Source organism: Mustelus asterias, chromosome 3 (assembly GCF_964213995.1).
Source record: "Mustelus asterias chromosome 3, sMusAst1.hap1.1, whole genome shotgun sequence".
Lineage (NCBI taxonomy): Eukaryota > Metazoa > Chordata > Chondrichthyes > Carcharhiniformes > Triakidae > Mustelus > Mustelus asterias.
Genome location: NC_135803.1, coordinates 34,236,237 through 34,257,230, shown reverse-complemented (window position 1 = coordinate 34,257,230; position 20,994 = coordinate 34,236,237). Strand labels below are relative to the sequence as shown.

The 20,994-nt window shown below is 43.5% G+C and overlaps 1 protein-coding gene across 2 annotated transcripts in view; it reads left to right on the top strand.

The window, feature by feature from the left end:
* Positions 1-20,994, top strand: part of LOC144489456 (chloride channel protein 2-like) — a 563,382-nt gene that overhangs the window by 332,584 nt on the left and 209,804 nt on the right. For both annotated transcript variants that reach the window (XM_078207326.1, XM_078207318.1), the window contains exons 7-9: positions 3,081-3,159; positions 12,631-12,756; positions 12,963-13,047. In XM_078207326.1, coding sequence (XP_078063452.1) covers positions 3,081-3,159; positions 12,631-12,756; positions 12,963-13,047 — 290 coding nt within the window. The remainder of the gene's footprint in view (positions 1-3,080; positions 3,160-12,630; positions 12,757-12,962; positions 13,048-20,994) is intronic.

Sequence of the window (20,994 nt, the reverse complement as noted above, 5' to 3'; positions counted from 1 at the left end):
AAATTACTAACTATTAACTGAATCTAATGATAGTGGTCCCTGGAAATCTGGCACTAATTCTGAATAAGCTAAATTATACTCAGTCACAGGAATCCGTTTGTTACAGGTGGCTGTTTTATTTAGAAAGTCTTTGACTTCTTGATTAATACATGCAAGTAGGTTGATTAGGCCAAAAAGGGATTAAGGGCTAGAAGTTCAGTCCCATTGAGTCGATCTTGACTAACTTGTGTTAAGTTGGTGTAACTACTATGGAGTGTTTCTGGAGATGTTGTGGTGACTTAATGAAAGTGTTGCTGAATTTTCATGGCAAGAGGGGTAGAGGATTTGGTGACCTGTCCACAAAAAGGTTGCAATAGCTGGGACGGGCGCTGTAGTTGCTGTGCCTCTGGGTCTGTCGTATTACAGTGTTAGTTTAAGTTTATTTATCAGTGTCACAAGTAGGCTTACATTAACACTGCAATTAAGCTACTGTGAAAATCTCCGAGTCACCACACTCCGGCATATGTTCAGAGGGAGAATACACTGAGGGAGAATTTAGGCATGTGCCCCAGTCTCCAATCTATCTATACCATGTTGTATCCTCTGAGAATCCCTGGCATTATCAGTAACTCCACTAATCTTTGTGTCACCTGCAGACTTACGAATCATACCACCTACATTTCCCTCCAGATCATTTATATATACTACAAACAACAGAGGTCCCAGCACTGATCCATGCGGAACACCACTAGCTACAGATGTCCATTCTGAAAAACTCTCTTCCACCGCTACTCTCTGTCTCCTGTAACCAAGCCAGTTCTGTATCCATCTAGCCAGCCCACCCAAATCCCATGTGATTTTAATTTTTGTACCAATCTGTCATGTGGGACCTTGTCAAGTGCCTTGCTAAAGTCCATATAAACTACATCCACAGCTCTTCCCTCATCAATTATCATTGTCACCTCTTCAAAAAACTCAATCAAGTTGGTGAGACATGACCTTCCCGTACAAAACCATGCTGCCTGTCACTAACTAGTCTTTTTTCTTCTAGTTGGTGGTGGTCATGGGTTTGGAAGGTGCTGCCTAAGGAACCTTGGTGAGTTCCTGAAGTGCCATCTTGTAGATGGACACACGGCAGCAGCTGTTCATTGGGCGGCACGGTGGCACAGTGATTAGCTCTGCTGCCTCACAGCACCAGGGACCCGGGTTCAAATCCCAGCTTGGGTCACTATCTGTGCCGAGTCTGCACGTTCTACCCGTGTCTGCATAGGTTTCCTCCCACAGTCTGAAAAACATGCTACTTAGGTGCGTTGGCCATGCCAAAACCTCTCCCTCAGTGTACCCGAACAGGCGCTGGAGTGTGACAACTAGGGGATTTTCACAGTAACTTCATTGCAGTGTTAATGAAAGCCTACTTGTGACACTAATAACTAAACTTTAAACTTGGTGGTGGAGTGATTTGAATATTAGTAGGAGGGGGAGAAATCGAGTAGGGCTGCTTTTTCCAGGATGGTGCCAAGCTTCTTGAGTGTTATTAGAGCTGCACTCATCCAGGCAAATGAACAGTGTTACATTACACTCCTGACTTGCCTTGTAGATGATGATTATCTTCCAATTTCTTCTGCCACTGCTGCCGGCTGCTCGTGGCCAGACTTCAGACATTGACCTCCTTGACTACCAGCTCCCATTCCTTTCAGAGTGTGACCCTAGCATAACCCCTCCCCCATCTGAGGAGAGGTGATGTTTCTCCTTATGTAAACCCCTATCACTCAGTCCTGCAGCGCCCATCTGTGAACCACGAATTCCTGTCTGTTCCCTCCTGCTCCATTTCACCAGCACCTACTTGCCGAGAGCATCAGTGCAGGCAGTGTCCTTGTAATGACTGCATCTCTGCTCTGGGAGGATCAGGCTGCCTTTAAAGAGGAGCAGGCTAACTGCAACATGTGTTATCAAGGCACATGTTCAGCCAGCCAGTAGCATGGGGTTCTGCTTGGCCCAAGGTTGTAATCATTTATAGGAGGAGGCCGCATGGATTTTAAATGCTGCCCACCTCAATGAGACTATGGGCAGTCTGTTTGCGCCGTGTGAACGCTGTACCTGAAAGTGGGCCGAATGGAATTTTTCCACCCTACCAATTTACAATGAGATGGACCTATAGAATATCTGTCAAACAGACCTGAAACCTCTTAAGCCCAAAACCTCCTAGTCTTCCCTCTGAAAGCTTCTGATTTAGATTTGATTTGATTTATTATTGTCACATGTTTAGTATACAGTGAAAAGTATTGTTTCTTACATGCTATACAGACAAAGCATACCATACATAGAGAAGGAAAGGAGATGGTGCAGAATGTAGTGTTACAGTCATAGCTAGGGTGTAGAGAAAGATAAAGTTAAAGATTATTTATTAGTCACAAGTAGGCTTACATTAACACTGCAATGAAGTTACTGTGAAAACCTACTGGTCACCACACTCCGGCTCCTGTTTGAGTACACTGAGGGGCAACTTAGCGTGGCCAGTGCACCTAACCAGCACGTCTTTTGGGCTGAGAGAGGAAACAGGAACACCCGAAGAAAACCCATGCAGACACATGCACAGACAGTGACCCAAGCCGGGAATCGAACCCAGGTCCTTGGCGCTGTGAGGCAGCAGTGCTAACCACTAGGTGGGTCCGTTCAAAAGTCTGATGGCAGCAGGGAAGAAGCTGTTCTTGAGTCGTTTGGTACGTGACCTCAGACTTTTGTATCATTTTCCCAACGGAAGCAGGTGGAAGAGAGTATGTCTGGCGTGCGTGGAGTCCTTGATAATGCTGGCCGCTTTCCCGTGGCGGTGGGAAGTGTAGACAGAGTCAATGGATGGGAGGCTGGTTTGCCTGATGGACGACGCTATGGCATCGTTTAAATTGATATGATTTTTCTCTGAGATTTTCCCCAAGTTTAAAATATTTTTCATATTTATTTTATTGATTTGTTTAAAGAAATGCTCGTGCTATGTCATGTAAAAGGTCTTAAGCTCTTTTAAACGATGACAATCACATCTCTTTGCTCATGGGCAGAAAGAAAACTGTTTTCATTGAAGCTTTGTAATTTCATTTTCCATTTAGAATGAATCGAGGAACATTGAGATGCTGGCAGCTGCCTGTGCTGTCGGAGTTGGCTGTTGCTTTGCTGCACCGATAGGAGGTAAGAATATATTATTTCTCTTCTATCTAATGTGCGTGAATTCCTCTACAAGATATCCAGGTCTCTCACTAATGTGGGCAGTGCCAGTTTTGGCATTTGTATTCTGGTTCAGAAAAACACAAACAATTCATTAAAATGGAATTTGACTTCATCTTCAGGCACACGTTGCTGAGGTATCTGATTACCTAATATTTGTATAAGATATGAACAATTTAAGGTTCATTAAGGATTAAAATTCTTACTCACAAAGCCATTTTTGTACAAATAAATATTCCAAATATTGAATGTGTTTGTCTAGAACAGTGGAAAATGTAACCTATAGAGGAATTCTCATTTGGTATTAAATATATATAATGGAAAGAGATTGAAGTGAATTAAAAATGATTGAAATATAACAGTACAAACTAGAATGTTAAACACAAGAAGATTGAGGTTAGTAACCGAATCTTCCCATTTCCATCATAGCCCTTCCTGAATTGTCCGATGATTGTACTGTGTATCAATGAGTGACTTGTTCTATTGAATTACTAAAGCTCAACAAATACACAGACATTGTCAAGTAAGAGTGTAATGAAGCACTTCATCAGCCACTTTGCAAATTTATTAAAATAAGTACTCTATGTCGGTGACAGGTTAACTAACATTTTGATTCTCGCATCAATTTAAAATATATCTTTCAAAACTTTTGGAAGTAAAATCGATTTCAAGTCCAGAAATACACTCGCTTGCCAGTATTTTATCTTTGGCCAAAGGGGGCGGCACGATGGCACAGTGGTTAGCACTGCTGCCTCACAGCACCGGGGACCCGGGTTCAATTCCCGGCATGGGTCACTATCTGTGTGGAGTTTGCACATTCTTGCCATGCCTGCGTGGGTTTCCTCCGGGTGCTCGGGTTTCCTCCCACAGTCCAAAGATGTGGGGGTTAGGTTAGGTTGATTGGCCATGCTAAATTGACCCTAGAGTCGGGATTAGCAGGGTAAATGTGCGGGGTTACGGGAATAGGGCCTGGGTGGGATGGTGATTGGTGCAGACTCAATGGGTCGAATGGCCTCCTTCTGCACTGTAGGAATTCTATGGGATTCTATAGTGGCTAGAACAGATGAAGATACAGACAACTGCAACAACAGATGTCTGGTGCCACAGTGGTTAGCACTGCTGGCTCACAGCACCAGGGATCTGGGTTCAGTTCCTGGCTTGGGTCACTGTCTGTGCAGAGTCTGCACGTTCTCCCTGTGTTTGCGCAAGTTTCCTCTGGGTCCTCCGGTTTCCTCCCACAGTCTGAAAGACGTGCTGGTTAGGTGCAATGGTCATGCTAAATTCTCCCTCGGTGTACCCGAACAGGCGCCGGAGTGTGGCGACTAGGGGATTTTCACAGTAACTTCATTGCAGCGTTAATGTAAGCCAACTTGTGACACTAATAAATATTTTTTAAAGAGCAGGAAGACTTGGTGAAATTAAGCTTAGAGGTCAACTGGCCCATTACCTAATACATGGACTAGCATTCTGCTTCAGTAGGTGACTGATGCATACGTGAGTTCCAGGAAATAATGTCATAGAGGGTTACAGCATGGAAACAGGCCCTTCGGCCCAACTTGTCCTTGCCGCCCTTTTTTTTAACCGCTAAGCTAGTCCTAATTGCCCGCGTTTGGCCCATATCCCTCTATATCCATCTTACTCAAGTAACTGTCGAAATGCTTTTTAAAAGACAAAATTATCGACGAAATGGCGCTACCTAGGAGATTGCTCCATGGGCAGGGGGTGTCTTATGTGAGGCTTCACTTTCGGTGCTCTGTATGCAGTTTCCAAATGCTGAGGTACAGCTGCAGCAGCTCGTGCATTTTCAGCATAAACATTCAAATCTGCCTTAAGCACTAACAGTTTGTGTGCTACTCCAGTGATATGGTTGTGGACAACTGACAGCCGGATGATGCAGAGGATGGACCCTGGAATTGAACTCTCATCAAATTCAGCAAGGTTTCAGACTGATCTGATTTTATTTTTTATTGTCACATATATTGGGATCCAGTAAAAAGCATTGTTTCTTGCGGATTAACAGACAAAACATACCATTCATGGAGTACATGGAGGAGAAGGAAAGGAGAGGGTGCAGAATATAATGTTACAGTTACAGCTAGGGTGTAGAGAAAGATTGGCATAATATAAGGTAGGTCCATTCAAAAGTCTGATGGTAGCAGGAAAGAAGCTGTTCTTGAGTCGGTTGATACATATTTTCAGACTTTTCAATCTTTTTCCCTCATGGAAGAAGGTGGAAGAGAGTATGTCCGAAATGCGTGGGGTGTTTGGTTATGCTGGCTGCTTTTCCGAGGCAGCAGGAAGTGTAGATGAGTCAATGGATGGGAGGCTGGTTTGTCTGATGGACTGGGCTATGTTCACAACCCTTTGTAGTTTGTTGTGGTTTTGGTCAGAGCAGGAGCCATACCAAGCTGTGAAACATTCGGAAAGGATGGTTTCTATAGTGTATCTGCAAAAATTGGTGAGAGTCGTGGCGGACATGCTGGCTGGAATTTTACCACCCTGCCTGCCACGGGAATCGAAGTGGGTGAGGGGCGGACCATGGGAAGGTCCATTGACCTCAGGTGGAGTTTTACATTTTCAGGATGAGCAAGGCCGTAAAATCCCACCCGCCGAGTTTCCTTAACCTCCTGAGAAAGCAGAGGCGTTGGTGAGCTTTCTTAACTATAGCGTCAGTGTGGAGGCATTTATCCACCTTTAAAAGCTAATGTGGATGCTGCTTCCATCATTGGTTGAAGGGCATTCTCTCAGTATTAAAACAGTCTCATAACATGGTGGTTGATGGGAAATATTCATCCTGGAATTCAGTTACTAGTGGTGTACCACAAGGATCTGTTTTGGGGGCACTGCTGTTTGTCATTTTTATTAATGACCTGGATGAGGGCGCGGAAGGATGGATTAGTAAATTTGCGGATGACACTAAAGTCGGTGGAGTTGTAGACAGTGCGGAGGGAAGTGGCAGGTTACAGAGGGACATAGATAAACTGCAGAGCTGGGCTGAGAGGTGGCAAATGGAGTTTAATGCGGAAAAGTGTGAGGTGATTCACTTTGGAAGGAGTAACAGGAATACAGAGTACTGGGTTAATGGTAAGATACTTGGCAGTGTGGATGAACAGAGGGATCTGGGTGTCCATGTGCATAGATCCCCGAAAGTTGGCACCCAGGTTGATAGGGTTGTTAAGAAGGTGTATGGTGTGTTAGCTTTTATTGGTAGAGGGATTGAGTTTCAGAGCCAGGAGGTCATGCTGCAACTGTACAAAACTCTGGTGCGGCCACATTTGGAGTATTGCGTACAATTCTGGTCACCGTATTATAAGAAAGATGTGGAACTGTTGGAAAGGGTGCAGAGGAGATTTACGAGGATGTTGCCTGGTATGGTGGGAAAATCGTATGAGGAAAGGCTGAGGGGCTTGAGGTTGTTTTCGTTAGAGAGGAGAAGGTTAAGAGGTGACTAAATAGAGGCATACAAGATGATCAGAGGATTAGATAGGGTGGATAGTGAGAGCCTTTTTCCTCGGATGGTGATGGCTAGCATGAGGGGACATAGCTTTAAATTGAGGGGTGAGAGATATAGGACAGATGTCAGAGGTAGGTTCTTTACTCAGAGAATAGTAAGGGCGTGGAATGCCCTGCCTGCAGCAGTAGTGGACTCGCCAACATTAAGAGCATTCAAATGGTTATTGGATAAACATATGGATGATACTGGAATAGTGTAGATTAGAGGGGCTTTAGATTGGTTCCACTGGTCGGCCCAACATCGAGGGCCGAAGGGCCTGTACTGCGCTGTTATGTTCTATGTTCTAAAATTTTCTCTCCATCGTTCTGAACATAAGCTTGATTTTGATATGAAATGTATGGTTTATTAAACAGTGAAATTACCAAAGCAAGAAATAGGGACCAAATTTTCTTGAAAGTTTCTGTTCTTTTGCAAATTTTTCCAATCTTCTTTTCTGCTTATCTGGCCCAGTGTGGATCAAATGTAATTACTACATTTCTTGTAGTAAAACTGCAGATAACAGACGATAGCCTATCTTTTCTGCAGGCACAGTTCAGAATGGTTCCAAGCAGGTTTTAAACAATTCGGTTTCTGGCTGTTCACAGTTTTCTGCAGTCAGCTTATTTGCATAGTTCCAAGTACAGCTTCGGACATATCCAGGAGCCATACCAATTATGGGAGTCTGTGGAAATGGGAACAATTAAAGAATAAGCTTCTGAAACCCACTGAGTCTTTTCCTAGGCTGAAACAGAAGATAATTACATAGAATTTATGGCATAGAAACGAGCTATTCAGCTGCTGTTTATGCTCCACAAGAACCTCCTCCCAGTCTGTTTACATCATCTCACTCTTATAAAAATATAAATCTGATAAAAGAGGATTAAGTAGTGATAGCTAAAATGGAAGTCAAAGGAAACCCAAGGTGCAGGGAAGTGTTGCTACAGCTCATTATCTACTCCTGTGTTTGATGACGGCTGAAATGGAGCTAAAGTTGCATAATGTGGCTCCAGGGAGGTCGGTCTTTTTGCCACTGCTAGTCACTGTCCCCAGAGCTTAACAATGCAGCATAGGTGAGAGGACGTGACGATAGGTTGAAGGTAGCACAGTGGTTAGCACTGCTGCTTCACAGCTCCAGGGACCTGGGTTCAATTCTTGGCTTGGATCACTGTCTGTGTGGAGTTTGCACATTCTCCTCATGTCTGCGTGGGTTTCCTCTGGGTGCTGCGGTTTCCTCCCACAGTCCAAAAATGTGCGGGTTGGGTTGATTGGCCATGCTAAAAATTGCCCTTAGTGTCCTGAGATGCGTAGGTTGGAGGGATTAGTGGGTGGATATGGGGGTAGGGCCTGGGTGGGATTATGGTCGGTGCAGACTCGATGGGCTGAATGGCCTCTTTCTGTACTGTAGGGTTTCTATGATATTCTATGATGTAACTGCAGATTGTTATTGTTACCAGCTGTGTCAGACCTTTGCTGTATCTACTGATAATATAATATTATATTATATCGCTCAGTCTCACTCCATGACTGTGCTCGCTCCGTCTCACAAGGTCTGTACTTACAGTTAACAGTACCTTGACAGACATAACAAATTAGATAGTGCTGGCTGTTGATAATCCTCGCACATTTTCTCTCATGCAATACCTCTGACAGCAAGATTTTAAAAAATGTTTTATTAATTTATGGGATGTAGGCGTTAGTGGCTGGGCCAACATTTATTGCCCGCCCCTAGTTGCCCTGGAGCTGAACGGATTTCTAGGCCATTTCAGAGGGTCATTTAAGAATCTGTGTCGGTGCCTACCATGTTACTGGGGGTCTGAAGTTACATGTAGGCAAGACCAGGTAAGGATGGCAGATTTCCTTCCCTAAAGGACATGAGTGAACCAGATGGGTTTTTACGGCAATTGACAATGGTTTCATGGTCATCAAAGAACAATACAGCACAGGAACAGGCCCTTCGGCCCTCCAAGCCTGCGCCGCTCATGTGCCCAACTAGACCATTCGTTTGTATCCCTCTATTCCCAGTCTGTTCATGTGGCTATCTAGATAAGTCTTAAACGATCCCAGCGTGTCCGCCTCAATCACCTTGCTTGGCAGTGCATTCCAGGCCCCCACCACCCTCTGTGTAAAATACGTCCCCCTGACATCTGTGTTGAACCTTGCCCCCCTCACCTTGAACCCATGACCCCTTGTGTTCGTCACCTCCGACCTGGGAAAAAGCTTCCCACTGTTCACCCTATCTATGCCCTTCATAATTTTATAAACCTCTATTAGGTCGCCCCTCATCCTTCGTCTTTCCAGGGAGAACAACCCCAGTTTACCCAATCTCTCCTCATAGCTAAGACCCTCCATACAAGGCAACATCCTGGTAAACCTTTTCTGTACTCTCTCCAAAGCCTCCACGTCCTTCTGGTAGTGCGGCGACCAGAACTGGACGCAGTATTCCAAATGTGGCCTAACCAATATTCTATACAGATGCAACATCATATGCCAATTTATATATTCTATGCCCCGTCCAATAAAGGCAAGCATGCCATATGCCTTCTTGACCACCCTCTCCACCTGTGCTGCCACCTTTAAGGATCTGTGGACTTGTACACCCAGGTCCCTCTGTGTGTCTATACTCCTGATGGTTCTGCCATTTATTGTATAGCTCCCCCTTACATTAGATCTACCAAAATGCATCACTTCGCATTTATCTGGATTAAATTCCATCTGCCATTTCTCCGCCCAATGTTCCAGCCTATCTATATCCTGCTGTATTCTCTGACAATGTTCATCACTATCCGCCACTCCAGCAATCTTTGTGTCGTCCGCAAACTTAGTGATCACACCAGCTACATCTTCCTCCAAATCATTTATATATATCACAAACAGCAGAGGTCCCAGTACAGAGCCCTGCGGAACACCACTAGTCACAGAGCTCCAACCGGAAAAAGACCCCTCCACTGTTACCCTCTGTCTTCTATGGCTATTCTATGGCTAAGCCAGTTCTCCACCCATCTAGTTAGCTCACCTTTTATCTCGAGCTAGCTCACCTTTTATCATTAGACTTTTAATTCCCGCTTGAGATCAGCCAACTTGCTTAACCTTGGGATCAGGTTGGGAATATTTAATATATATATACACTGATAATCGTAGTAATGAATTTGGGTTAGAAGCTGTTTTCCCCATGATCCCACGCAGGGTGTTGACAGTGTTTTATTTGTCACCTCTGTTCACTGACTTCCATGGACTCCCAGTGCTACAGCGCCTTGATTTTCAGCATCTCATCCTGGTTTTCAAACCCCACTATAACCTTCCCTCTCCTTGCATCCGTCACCTCCTCTAACTGTACAACTCTGAGATTTCTGTGCTCCCCTAATTCTGACGTTTTACACATCCAAAAATGAAATCACTCCCCCATTGGCAGCTGTGCTTTGAGTAACTAGAAGCTAAGCTCCTGAATTCCCACTCTGAGACGCTCTGCTTTTCCCTCCTCCTTTCGGTCCTTCCTAAAAACTACCTCTGACCAAGCTTTAAATCACCCGTCTGGTTGCTCCTGAAATAGCTCAATGTCAATTTTTATTTGATTATGCTGCAGTGAGACACCTTGGAATGTTTTATACTGAAGGTGCTATAGAAATGCAAGTTTTGATGCTTTGTGTTTCTAATCATTCTTAGAATCCATAGAATCATTACAGTGCAGAAGGAGGCCATTTGGCCCATCATCAACCTGCACCGGCAACAATTCCACCCAGGCCCCATCACCGTAATCCCATGTATTTACCCTGCTAGTCTCCCTGACACTGAGGGCCAATTTATCGTGGCCAATCTATCTAATCTGCACATCTTTGGAGTATGGGAGGAAACCAGAGCACCCGGAGGAAACCCAGGCAGACACGGGGAGAAGATGCAAACTCCACACAGACAGTCACCTAGGGCCAGAATTGATCCCGGGACCGTGGCGCTGTGAGGCAGTAGTGCTAACCACTATGCCACCGTGCCGCTATGGTTTGGCGTCTCACCTGAAAGAAGCACCTCCAGAAATTGAACTTCTCCTCAGTTCTTCATCGAAGTGCTAGCCGAGGTTGTGTTCAGGAGTGGGACTATGAACACATAGCCGTCTGACTCAGAGGCAGGAGTGCTACCACTGAGCCAAGACTAACATTTAATTATTTTGTCATTCATTCATCCATTGAGGTGTTTTGGGTTGTTACTGTTTCTGTAACCGAAAAAGCTGGACCTGCAGCAAGGCCTGTAATATGAAGCACTGAGAAGGTGTTAATAAGGCAAATCAAGAGTGATTAGGTGACACAATTAAAGCCTGGCAATTGGAGGCCTGAGGCAAGCCTTCTGTGACCTGGTTTCACACTGGAAAACCACTGTCTTATAAATTGTAAGCAATTGTATTTTGAAAAGAAATATATTTTGGGGCTGTAGAGAAACAACAGGCTAGTAGAAATAATTGGATTTTTTTCCCAAAGAGCTAGCACAGGCATGACGGGCCAAACGACCACTTCTTTTGCTGTAGAATTTCATGTATCTGATCTATAAAAGGGAAAATGCAAGAAACGCAGTCACTTCTCTTAAATGAAAGTGAAAAGTGTTCAAAAGTGGTTACACACAAGATTTAATATTTTCAGGTTTACAGTTTATTGTCATTTAGCGCCTGTGAGGAGATGGCCCAAGGCACTTCCCAGGAGCTTTATAAAACAAATTGTGACGCAGAGCCACATAAAGAGACGGATGTTAGGTCAAATGACCAAAATAGGTTAAAGAGGTAGGTTTTAAGGAGTGTTGTGGAGGAGGAAAGTGACGTGGGATAGCAGAGAAGCAGAGGGAGGGAATTCCAGAGCCACACAACTGAAGGCACAGCCACCAGTGAATCATTGGGAATGCACAAGAGCCAGAATTAGAGGAGGGCAGATTTTGTGAAGTGTTGTGGGGCTGGTGGAGATTACAGACATAAGGAGGGACAAGGCCATGGAGAGATTTGCAAACAAAGATGGGAATTTTAAAATCAAGAACTTGGTTGACCACGAGCCAATGTAGGTCAGTGAGAACAGGGGTGGGAGCAGATTTAGCATCGCCAATAATCAAGTAAAAATGTACTCCTCCTAAGTCGTATCTATGGCACAGTGGTTAGCACTGCTGCCTCACAGTGCCAGGGGCCCAGGTTCGATTCCCAGCTTGGGTCACTGTCTGTGCGGAGTCTGCACGTTCTCCCCATGTCTGTATGGGTTTCCTCCGGGTGCTCCGGCTTCCTCCTGCAATCGGAAAGACGTGCTGGTTAGGTGCATTGGCCATGCTAAATTCTCGCTCCGTGTATCCAAAGAGGCCCTGGAGTGTGGCGGATAGGGAATTATCACAGTAACTTCATTGCAGTGTTAATGTAAGAATACTTGTGACACGAATAGATAAACTTTAATAAAGCAATTTGGCCACTTGATGATATTACTTTTCTCTTTCTTCACTCTTTTCACTTTTCCATTTTTTAAACAGATTAACAACGTTAAAAGCAATGATTTACTTACCCTACCGATTTCTTAACTCAATCGGCAAAGTCAGTATTTTTAATCCCTTGCTCATTTAACTTCTTTACGATCCTGACCAATGGCTACAGATAGTGACCTTGTGGTTTTTCCTGATCTGGCAGTTTATGTTTTTAGATTAGGAAGTGCCAGCTGGCCCCCATTTGAGTGTTGGCAATGTTTTGCCCTCTGACCTGTCTGCTGTGACTGTTCTGGTGTTGCTGTGCCTGCTCGAGTTAATCTGCATGAGTTTGCAATAGTCCTTGAAAAGGACAAGTTACGTGTTTGCCTCAGATTTTACTGCTATGTTCTTTTCTTCCAAGAATGTTTGACCGGTACCTATCGCCATAAAGAAAAAATAGAATTAGATTTAATCCTGAGTCTTACGTTTTGGTAATTGTTGATTAGTTTGTTCTGACTTCCTTCCAATAGGTGTCCTTTTTAGTATTGAAGTAACATCAACATTTTTTGCTGTCAGAAATTACTGGCGAGGTTTCTTCGCTGCTACTTTCAGTGCCTTTATTTTCCGAGTCCTGGCTGTGTGGAACAAAGATGAAGGTATGTTAAAGTAGCAAATACATACGCCGGAATTTTACCGCCTCGCCCGCCCGAGGCTCATAAGATCCTACCTGAGCCTCGCCTGTCCCGATTCTGGGAGGGGCGTGCCAGTAAAATTTCGGCCATAATGTCCATGTTCTAGAGAAATATTACTCCATCTGTGCCTGAATATTTTGATCTCTGAACTTGCATCGCATCTTTTGCAGAAACCATCACTGCCTTGTTTAAAACTCGATTTCGTCTAGATTTTCCATTTGATCTTCAAGAACTTCCAGCTTTTGCAGTCATTGGGTATGTTTTTGTACCGGAAGCAGATATTGTGGTTAAAAATGATCATATAATTAATATGTCGTTTATTATAAATGTGAGATCGGTCACTGTGCCTAAATTCAGACGATGTTTGAAAATGGGATGTGGGTGTTGCTGGCTTCGCCAATATTTATTGCCCATCCCTAATCGCTCTTGAACTGAGTGGTTTGCGAGGCAATTTCCAAGCGTAGTTAAGAGTCAGTCACATTGCTGTGGCTCTGGAGTCACATATGGGCCAGACCGGGTAAGGACGGCAGATTTCCTTCCCTAAAGGATATTGGTGAACCCATTGGGTTTTACCATAAGACATAGGAACAGAATTAGGCCACTCGACCCATCGAGTCTCCTCCGCCATTCAATCATGGCTGATTTTTTTTTCTCATCCCCATTCTCCTGCCTTTTCCCCATAACCCCTGATCCCCTTATTAATCAAGAACCTATCAATCGATGATAGTTGTCATGGTGACCATTACCGATTTTATTAATTGGGTAGCACAGTGGTTAGCATTGCTGCCTCACCCAGCTCCAGGGACGTGGGTTCAATTCCAGCTTGGGTGATTATCTGTGTGGAGTTTGTACATTCTCCCCGTGTCTGTGTGGGTTTCCTCCAGGTGCTCCAGTTTCCTCGCACAGTCCAAAGATGTGCAGGTTAGGTGGATTGGCAATGCTAAATTGCCCCTTAGTATCCCAAGATGTGTAGGTTGAATGGATTAGCCATGGTAAATGTGTGGGGTTACCGGGCTTGGGTAAGATACTCTGTCAGAGAGTTGGTGCAAACTCGATGGACTGAATGACCTCTTCTGCACTGTAGGGATTCTTTGATTAAGGAATTTAAATTCTACCAGCTGCTGTGGCAGGATATGAACCTGTGTTCCGAGAGCATTAGTTTCTGGATTACTATTCCTGTGGCATTACCACTATGCCACCATCTCCCACAATCTTTTATGCAATATGGGAAAAGTGTCCTTGCTTAATTGTACAGGATGAAATCCAGGCGATCTTGGTGGTAATAGAAGTTCATTGATATGTTGTATTGCAGGTAACATTTGGAAGTGATATCTGTTCTAGACCAATGAGCCTGTAGTAGTGAGTTATACATTGTCCTGTTTGGGTTAGGAGAAAATGGAGGCCTGCACATGTACTCTCAAAGTAAAAGCTGCTGAATTCATGTTGGTGTGACCCCAGTGCTTCCATAATGTCAATACTACTTTGCAGTAGCATTTAATACATGGTGTACCTTTCCTGTAAGTCTTCAAACCTGGAAAGATTGAAATGCAATCAGGCTTCATCCAATCAGTAGCTTTGGGGAAAAAATATACAATATTGCTCTCAAATAGGTGGGCTACTTATTCTATAAAATCCTTGAAAATATTTATTTTTGTGTCATTTGAAGAATAGCTCTGGAATATATAGGAACAAACCTGTAAACGTTCTAAATCTTTTAAATTACATCAGGCATGGCATACGTGCCAACAAAAGGCTCTGACAATGACTTAGCCTTGTACTACAGGAGAGGGCTGTGACAATGACTTAGCCTTGTACTACAGGAGAGGGCTGTGACAATGACTTAGCCTTGTACTACAGGAGAGGGCTGTGACAATGACTTAGCCTTGTACTACAGGAGAGGGCTGTGACAATTGCCATCTGACACATTTTTAAAATTTGAGCTGCCCTTGTGTAGAAATGGAAACCTGAACAATTTAATCTGAGAAACAGATTGCAAACCTTGATGGAAAAAATAGAAAAGTTTGGAGATGAAAATCCGAGTAAAATTGATTTTATTGTGACAAAATATTCCCTGTAACGTAATAAGAGATACTGATATTATTAACGTATCTTTGCAAAATGGGAAAGATCAGCCTGATCAGGGGGGCCTAACATTTCAAATTCCCTGGTTTCATCCCAGTGGTTATCATTGCTGCCTCTCACTGCCAGGTACGTGGGTTCGATTCCCAGCTTGGGTCACTGTCTGTGTGGAGTTTGCACATTCTCCCCATGTCTGCGTGGGTTCCCCCGGGTGCTTCGGTTTCCTCCCACAGTCCAAAGATGTGCGAGTTCGGTTGATTGGCCATGGTAAATTGACCCTTAGTGTCAGGGGGTTAGTAGGGTAAATAAGTAGGGTTATGGTGATAGGGCCTGGGTGAGATTGTGGTCGGTGCAGACTTGATGGGCCGAATGGTCTCCTTCTGCACTGTAGGGATTCTATGAACCTATGATCAATCAATGAAAACCCAGAAGCAGCTCGCAGTAGATTATCAATCAATTCTTCAGAGATGGGCATTGCTGGGTGTAGATGGAAAAGGCTCCTCTTTTTACTATCTGTACCATTTCGTATGTGGATTCCAAAGGAGGAGAGGATGGAGCTGTTATAGTCCTTCCTCTCAGTTCAACTGACACATGGCTATTTGGGCACGAGTGAAACTGTACAATAACTTAGTGCCGTGGGAGGTGGAACGCTGCTTGGGGTGGGGGATTGATGGTGGTGGAGACAGGGCACAGGTTTGCACTAGCTACATGTGGTCACGTAGTCACATTTTAATAAGATGAGGATAGCACAGTTAATTTTGTTCAATTCCTCTTCAAAGTGCTGACCGACCCACAATCACGATTTATCACAAGCCACCTGCTTTTGTGAATAAAAAAACTAAATACATTGACGTAGTTTTAAAGAACCTCATGAAGTGGGTGAATGGCAAGGCCTGTTTCTGCTAAAGCTTGGGAGAAAAAGAGCATGGTGGAACAATTGTTGGATATCTGAGACATCAGTGTCAGAGTGGGAAATCACCCAAAGCCAGGGGACTGCAATAGCAATAAAAACAGAAAATGCTGGAAAGACTCAGCAGGTCTGACAGTGTCTGCGGAAGAGAATAGAGGCAATGTTTCGAATCTGGATGACTCTTCGTCAGTGTTCCTTTGCAGTGTCCCTTGGTTTTCTAAAGTGAATGTAGCCCAATCCATCACGCAAACCAGCTTCCCGTCCATTGACTTTGTCTACACTTTCTGCTGCCTCGGCAAAGCAGCCAGCATAATTAAGGACCCCATGCACCCCGGGCATTCTCTCTTCCATCTTCTAACATCTTCCGCTTTCTAACATGAGGAAAAAGATACAAAAATCTGCCGACTCGAGAACGGCTTCTTCCCTGCTGACATCAGACTTTTGAATGGACCTACCTTACATTAAGTTGATCGTTCTCTACACCCTAGCTATGACTGTAACACTACATTCTGCACTCTCTCGTTTCCTTTTCTATGAACAGTATGTTTTGTATAGCGCGCAAGAAACAATACTTTTCACTGTATACTAATACATGTGACAATAATAAATCAAATCAATGTGACTATACCTTGTATTTTGAAAATGTGAACTCTTAGGACTATAATAAAATTATTGATAGGTGCAGTGAGCAGACGTGAACCTTGGGCATGCCCACTCCCCACTTCCAACTGCTCTCAGAAAACTGTGTTTACCTCCTCAGGCTGGAATTTTGTCTGGGTGCTGAGGGGGGTTTCAGTACATGATTGGCCATGAATAGTTTTGGAGGAATCAGTGTTTTCTTCTGCATTCCCAATCCTTGCCATTTTCTTCTGGCTTTCTGTTGAGTTTGGAAACGCTTAATGTGAAAAGCGCACACCATCCCCACCTAACCCCTCCCATCACCATCCTGCCATCCCCCCAATGAGGTTGGATTTTTTCACTTTAAATTAGGGGTGAAAATCAGATTTCCTCTCCCACACGCACTGTTTTGTGGTGTGGATGTTTGGAAGTCCATTGAAACCTTGTCAAATTTGAGAGTTTGTGAAGACCATGGAAAGGCTGTTGAGGAGTCATTTGAATGTCACTATTAGGTGTTATATAGTGATGTGGATATGGTTTTAATGCAGTGATTAATCCTAGGGATCTGTCCTGCAGAGGTGAGTTGACTACTTTATATTCATTCACATTGAGAAGGTGGCAGAGAGCTTGGACTGCAGTAGTTCAAGAAGGCAGCCCACTACCACCACCTCGAGGGCAATTAGGGATGGAGAATAAATACTGATCTAGCCAGCGATACCAACATCCCAATGAAAGAATAAACTAAAAACATTGACCACTTTTGCAATGGAAAATGTACCATAATATATTAGAAATGTTTTTAAAAATCCTCTGCTGTCATATTTTTGTGCTCTGATTCAATTGGACTGGCAGATGCATCTCTTTTACAAAATAATTGTTTCTGAATGTAGAAGCAAATTGTATGCACCTGTTCCCCTTCCACTGAGTTACTGGCACTCTGCTTTGAAATGGATATCTGTTCCATTAGTGGAGGTGGAAGCTTTTGTTATGACAGCTGCTCTATTATGGATGCTTGGCTGGGTTTCAAAAGCTTAAGCTCAGCATGTGGTCTTAATGATCAAATGCTTTTGAAACTTCTACAAATCTGTAGCAACAAAATATGCCTTTGTTTCCAAAGCCAGTAGGCATTAAAGGATTACAACTTGTTTTGCTCAGGTTTTTTGATCCACTATCAATGATAATGAAATTGAATTCAGAGTTTTCTTAGTTTGTTAGAGGTTTAATAATTTTTCAATGATTTTAAAATAATCCTCATTGCTATTGCATGGCTCCTGAGAACTGTACACTGTGCATACTGGCTGAGTGGCGATTGAGGATACATAATGTTATAAGGGGTGGTATGGGCAGCATGTGAGGTGGCATGAGGTGGGTGAAGGGGATGAGGTATGATGTTTCGGGGAGCTTAAAAGGATGTATTGAACTGGGTTGCTGTGTTGGATAACCAAAGCACACTACACCCACATTCCTCATGCACTCACAAGGTGCACTGTGAATCTGACCCCTGTGTGGCAAAAATGAAAATCCCTTGTAAAGTTCCACATGGTTTGAGTGTAGTTTGGTTTGAGCTCAGGCAAAAATCTGGCCCCTACTCTCACTTCTATTCCTTCTAGCCTATTTTAATAGAGTTTGCTACCCTCATCTAATTCCATACCTTGGCCCTCTCTGATAACTTATTGTGTGATACTCTATCAAAGGATTTTCTTAAGCCCATTGCATTTCTCCTATATACCATGTCTTAACCCTCTCAAAAAGATGTATAAACTATGTATATTCCCTTTTGGAATTTGTGCTGTTTACTTCAATTATCTCCATTTTCAATGAGATCGTAACTTCACCATTAATTGAAGACTCTAAAAAATTTCTCTGACCACAAATGATGAGCTAACTAGTTTGTATTTACCTGATTCGCCCTGTCTACATTTTTATAAATTGTTACTACATTGGCTGTTCTCCAGTCCTCCAATACACCACGTAATTTATAGAGCCCTGAGAAACAATTTCTAAGGCCAAAGCAAGTTCCTCAATTATGGTGCTGAGATGTACTCTCCTGGGTATGAGCATTTTTTCATCTTTCAGCCAAATAAAATTAGATAAGAATTGCCCTTTTGTTCCATCATCGAATCATTCATCTTGCTCAACTCTTTCGTGCTTCACATCCTCTCTGAGATCCTGTTTAGTGAATGACTTGGTCAGTGATTTGGAAGAAATGGACATTCAGTTGAAAAAAATTTGGACTTGTCATAATTCTTATGTTGTCTGAAAGTGAGTGCATCTTTGAAGATGACTTGACGAAGCTGAAATAATTTATCGTGCTGTTGGTGGATGAGAGAAGTATGGCAGAAAAGTTAAATCAAGTGGAACAGAAAGTTAATGACCTGGTGAAGTTGAAGTTGGAATGAAGCAAAACAACAGAGAAGCTGATGAATGGCAGCAAGAAGCCTCCCAAATTAATAACAGTGATGGACAAAGTATTGATCTGCCCAATGATGGGAATAAACTAAAGAAGAAAAAACGTTATTAAATCCTACCTACAGGGGTTGGGCCAGTGAGGGACATTTGAAATGCAATGGGCCTGCACAAAATGCTGCTGGAGAAGGTAAAATGTGAAAACTTTGGGGAACAAACACTAACACATGCTGCAGCTCAAATCAGCCAATAATCTGAAAAGATTGAACAGCTGCCGTTTGTATTGAAGGAAGAAATGGAATGAGCACATAGTGCACTCGACATTGGTGATGAGGTAAAGTTCATTCTATTCACCCAGAAAAAGATTTCACAAGACGGCGGCACGGTAGCACATTGGTTAGCACTGCTGCTTCACAGCTCCAGGGACCTGGGTTCGATTCCCGGCTTGGGTCACTGTTTGTGTGGAGTTTGCACATTCTCCTCGTGTCTGCGTGGGTTTCCTCTGGCTGCTCCTGTTTCCTCCCACAGTCCAAAGATGTGCGGGTTAGGTTGATTGGCAATGCTAAAATTGCCCTTAGTGCCCTGGGATGCATAGGTTAGAGGGATTAGTGGGTAAACATGTAGGGATATGGGGGTAGGGCCTGGGTGGGATTGTGGTCGGTGCAGACTCGATGGGCCGAATGGCCTCTTTCTGTGCTGTTGGGTTTCTAAGATTCTCAGTTAAGAAAGACCTTTAAACATTGCAATATTTACGGGGAGGCGATGGAAGTATCACTGGACAAGCAATCCAGAAACTCAGGGTAATGCTCCGGTCACCCGGATTCGAATCCCGCCACAGCAGATAGTGAACTTTGAATTCAATAAATATCTGGTATTAAAGATTTAATGATGACCATAAAATCAGTGGCAATTGTCACAAAAACCAATCTGTTTCACTCATGCACTTTAGGGAAGGAAATCTGACGCCTTACCTTGTCTGGCCTATATGTGACTCCAAACCCACAGCAATGTGTTTGACTCTCAAATGCCCGCTGAAATGGAGGGCAATTGGGGATGGGCAATAAATGCTGGCCCAGCCAGTGACGCCCACATTCTGGAAAAATGAATAAATTAAAGAAAATGTGCCCAATATGGCAACAACATAGATTTTACGGTTTAATTTTGGTCTCACCTACCTTCCAATGGTTTCTTTGGCAGGGGCATCGGTTTCCATTGCCTTAATCTGACTTCTAATACAGGAAAGGGAGCTTGACATCTTCAGGTATTGATTAGTATTAACAAAAAAGAAACCGCCAAAGACACCGTACAGTGAAGAAGATAAAAGTTTAATATAAAAGTTAAATAACCCGGTGAGCTCAGTGACAGTGATGAAAAAGTGCTCACAGCCTGAACAGGTGGAGTGGCGCGGTGGCACAGTGGTTAGCACTGCTGCCTCACAGCGCCAGGGACCCGGGTTCAATTCCCGGCTTGGGTCAGTGTCTGTGTGGAGTCTGCACATTCTCCCGATGTCTGCATGGGTTTCCTCTGGGAGTTCCGGTTTCCTCCCACAGTCCAAAAACACCTGCTGGTTAGGCGCATTGGCTATGCTAAATTCTCCCTCTGTGTATCCGAACAGCACTGGAGTGTGGCAACGAGGGGATTTTCATAGTAACTTCATTGCAGTGTTAATGTAAGCCTACTTATAACACGAATAAATAAACTTAAAACTTAAACTTAAGATACCTTCAAAGGCTAGTGCATAAATCAAGTGGTGTCTGACAGTTTAAAAGTAAAATTGCGAAATACTAACAGGAGTAGATAGTCCCCAAGACACTGCAATTTCAAGTCGTTTTTTTCACTTTTTTCCATATTCATTTAAAATGTTTAGATTCGTTGTCTAATTATAAGTGCCTTGAAATAGTGATTTTAAATTAATTTACAACCATGTAATGGGTTAATAGGTCTCAAGGGAAGCAGAGCATTTATTCATTATTGGTAATCAATTCCACTGCAGATATTAGGATTAGCAATGTATGTAATATGGAGAAGGCATTCAGGTTAAGCACTGAACTTTGGACCAGAGGGTCTGGAATTTGAATCCTAGTAGAGTTTGTTTTAGCCTAATCTCTTCCTAAAATGGATTTTAAAAAACCATACCATGGACACGATTTCCATCCTTGAGGAGAGTAGCAGGAGTTGAGAAATTTTCT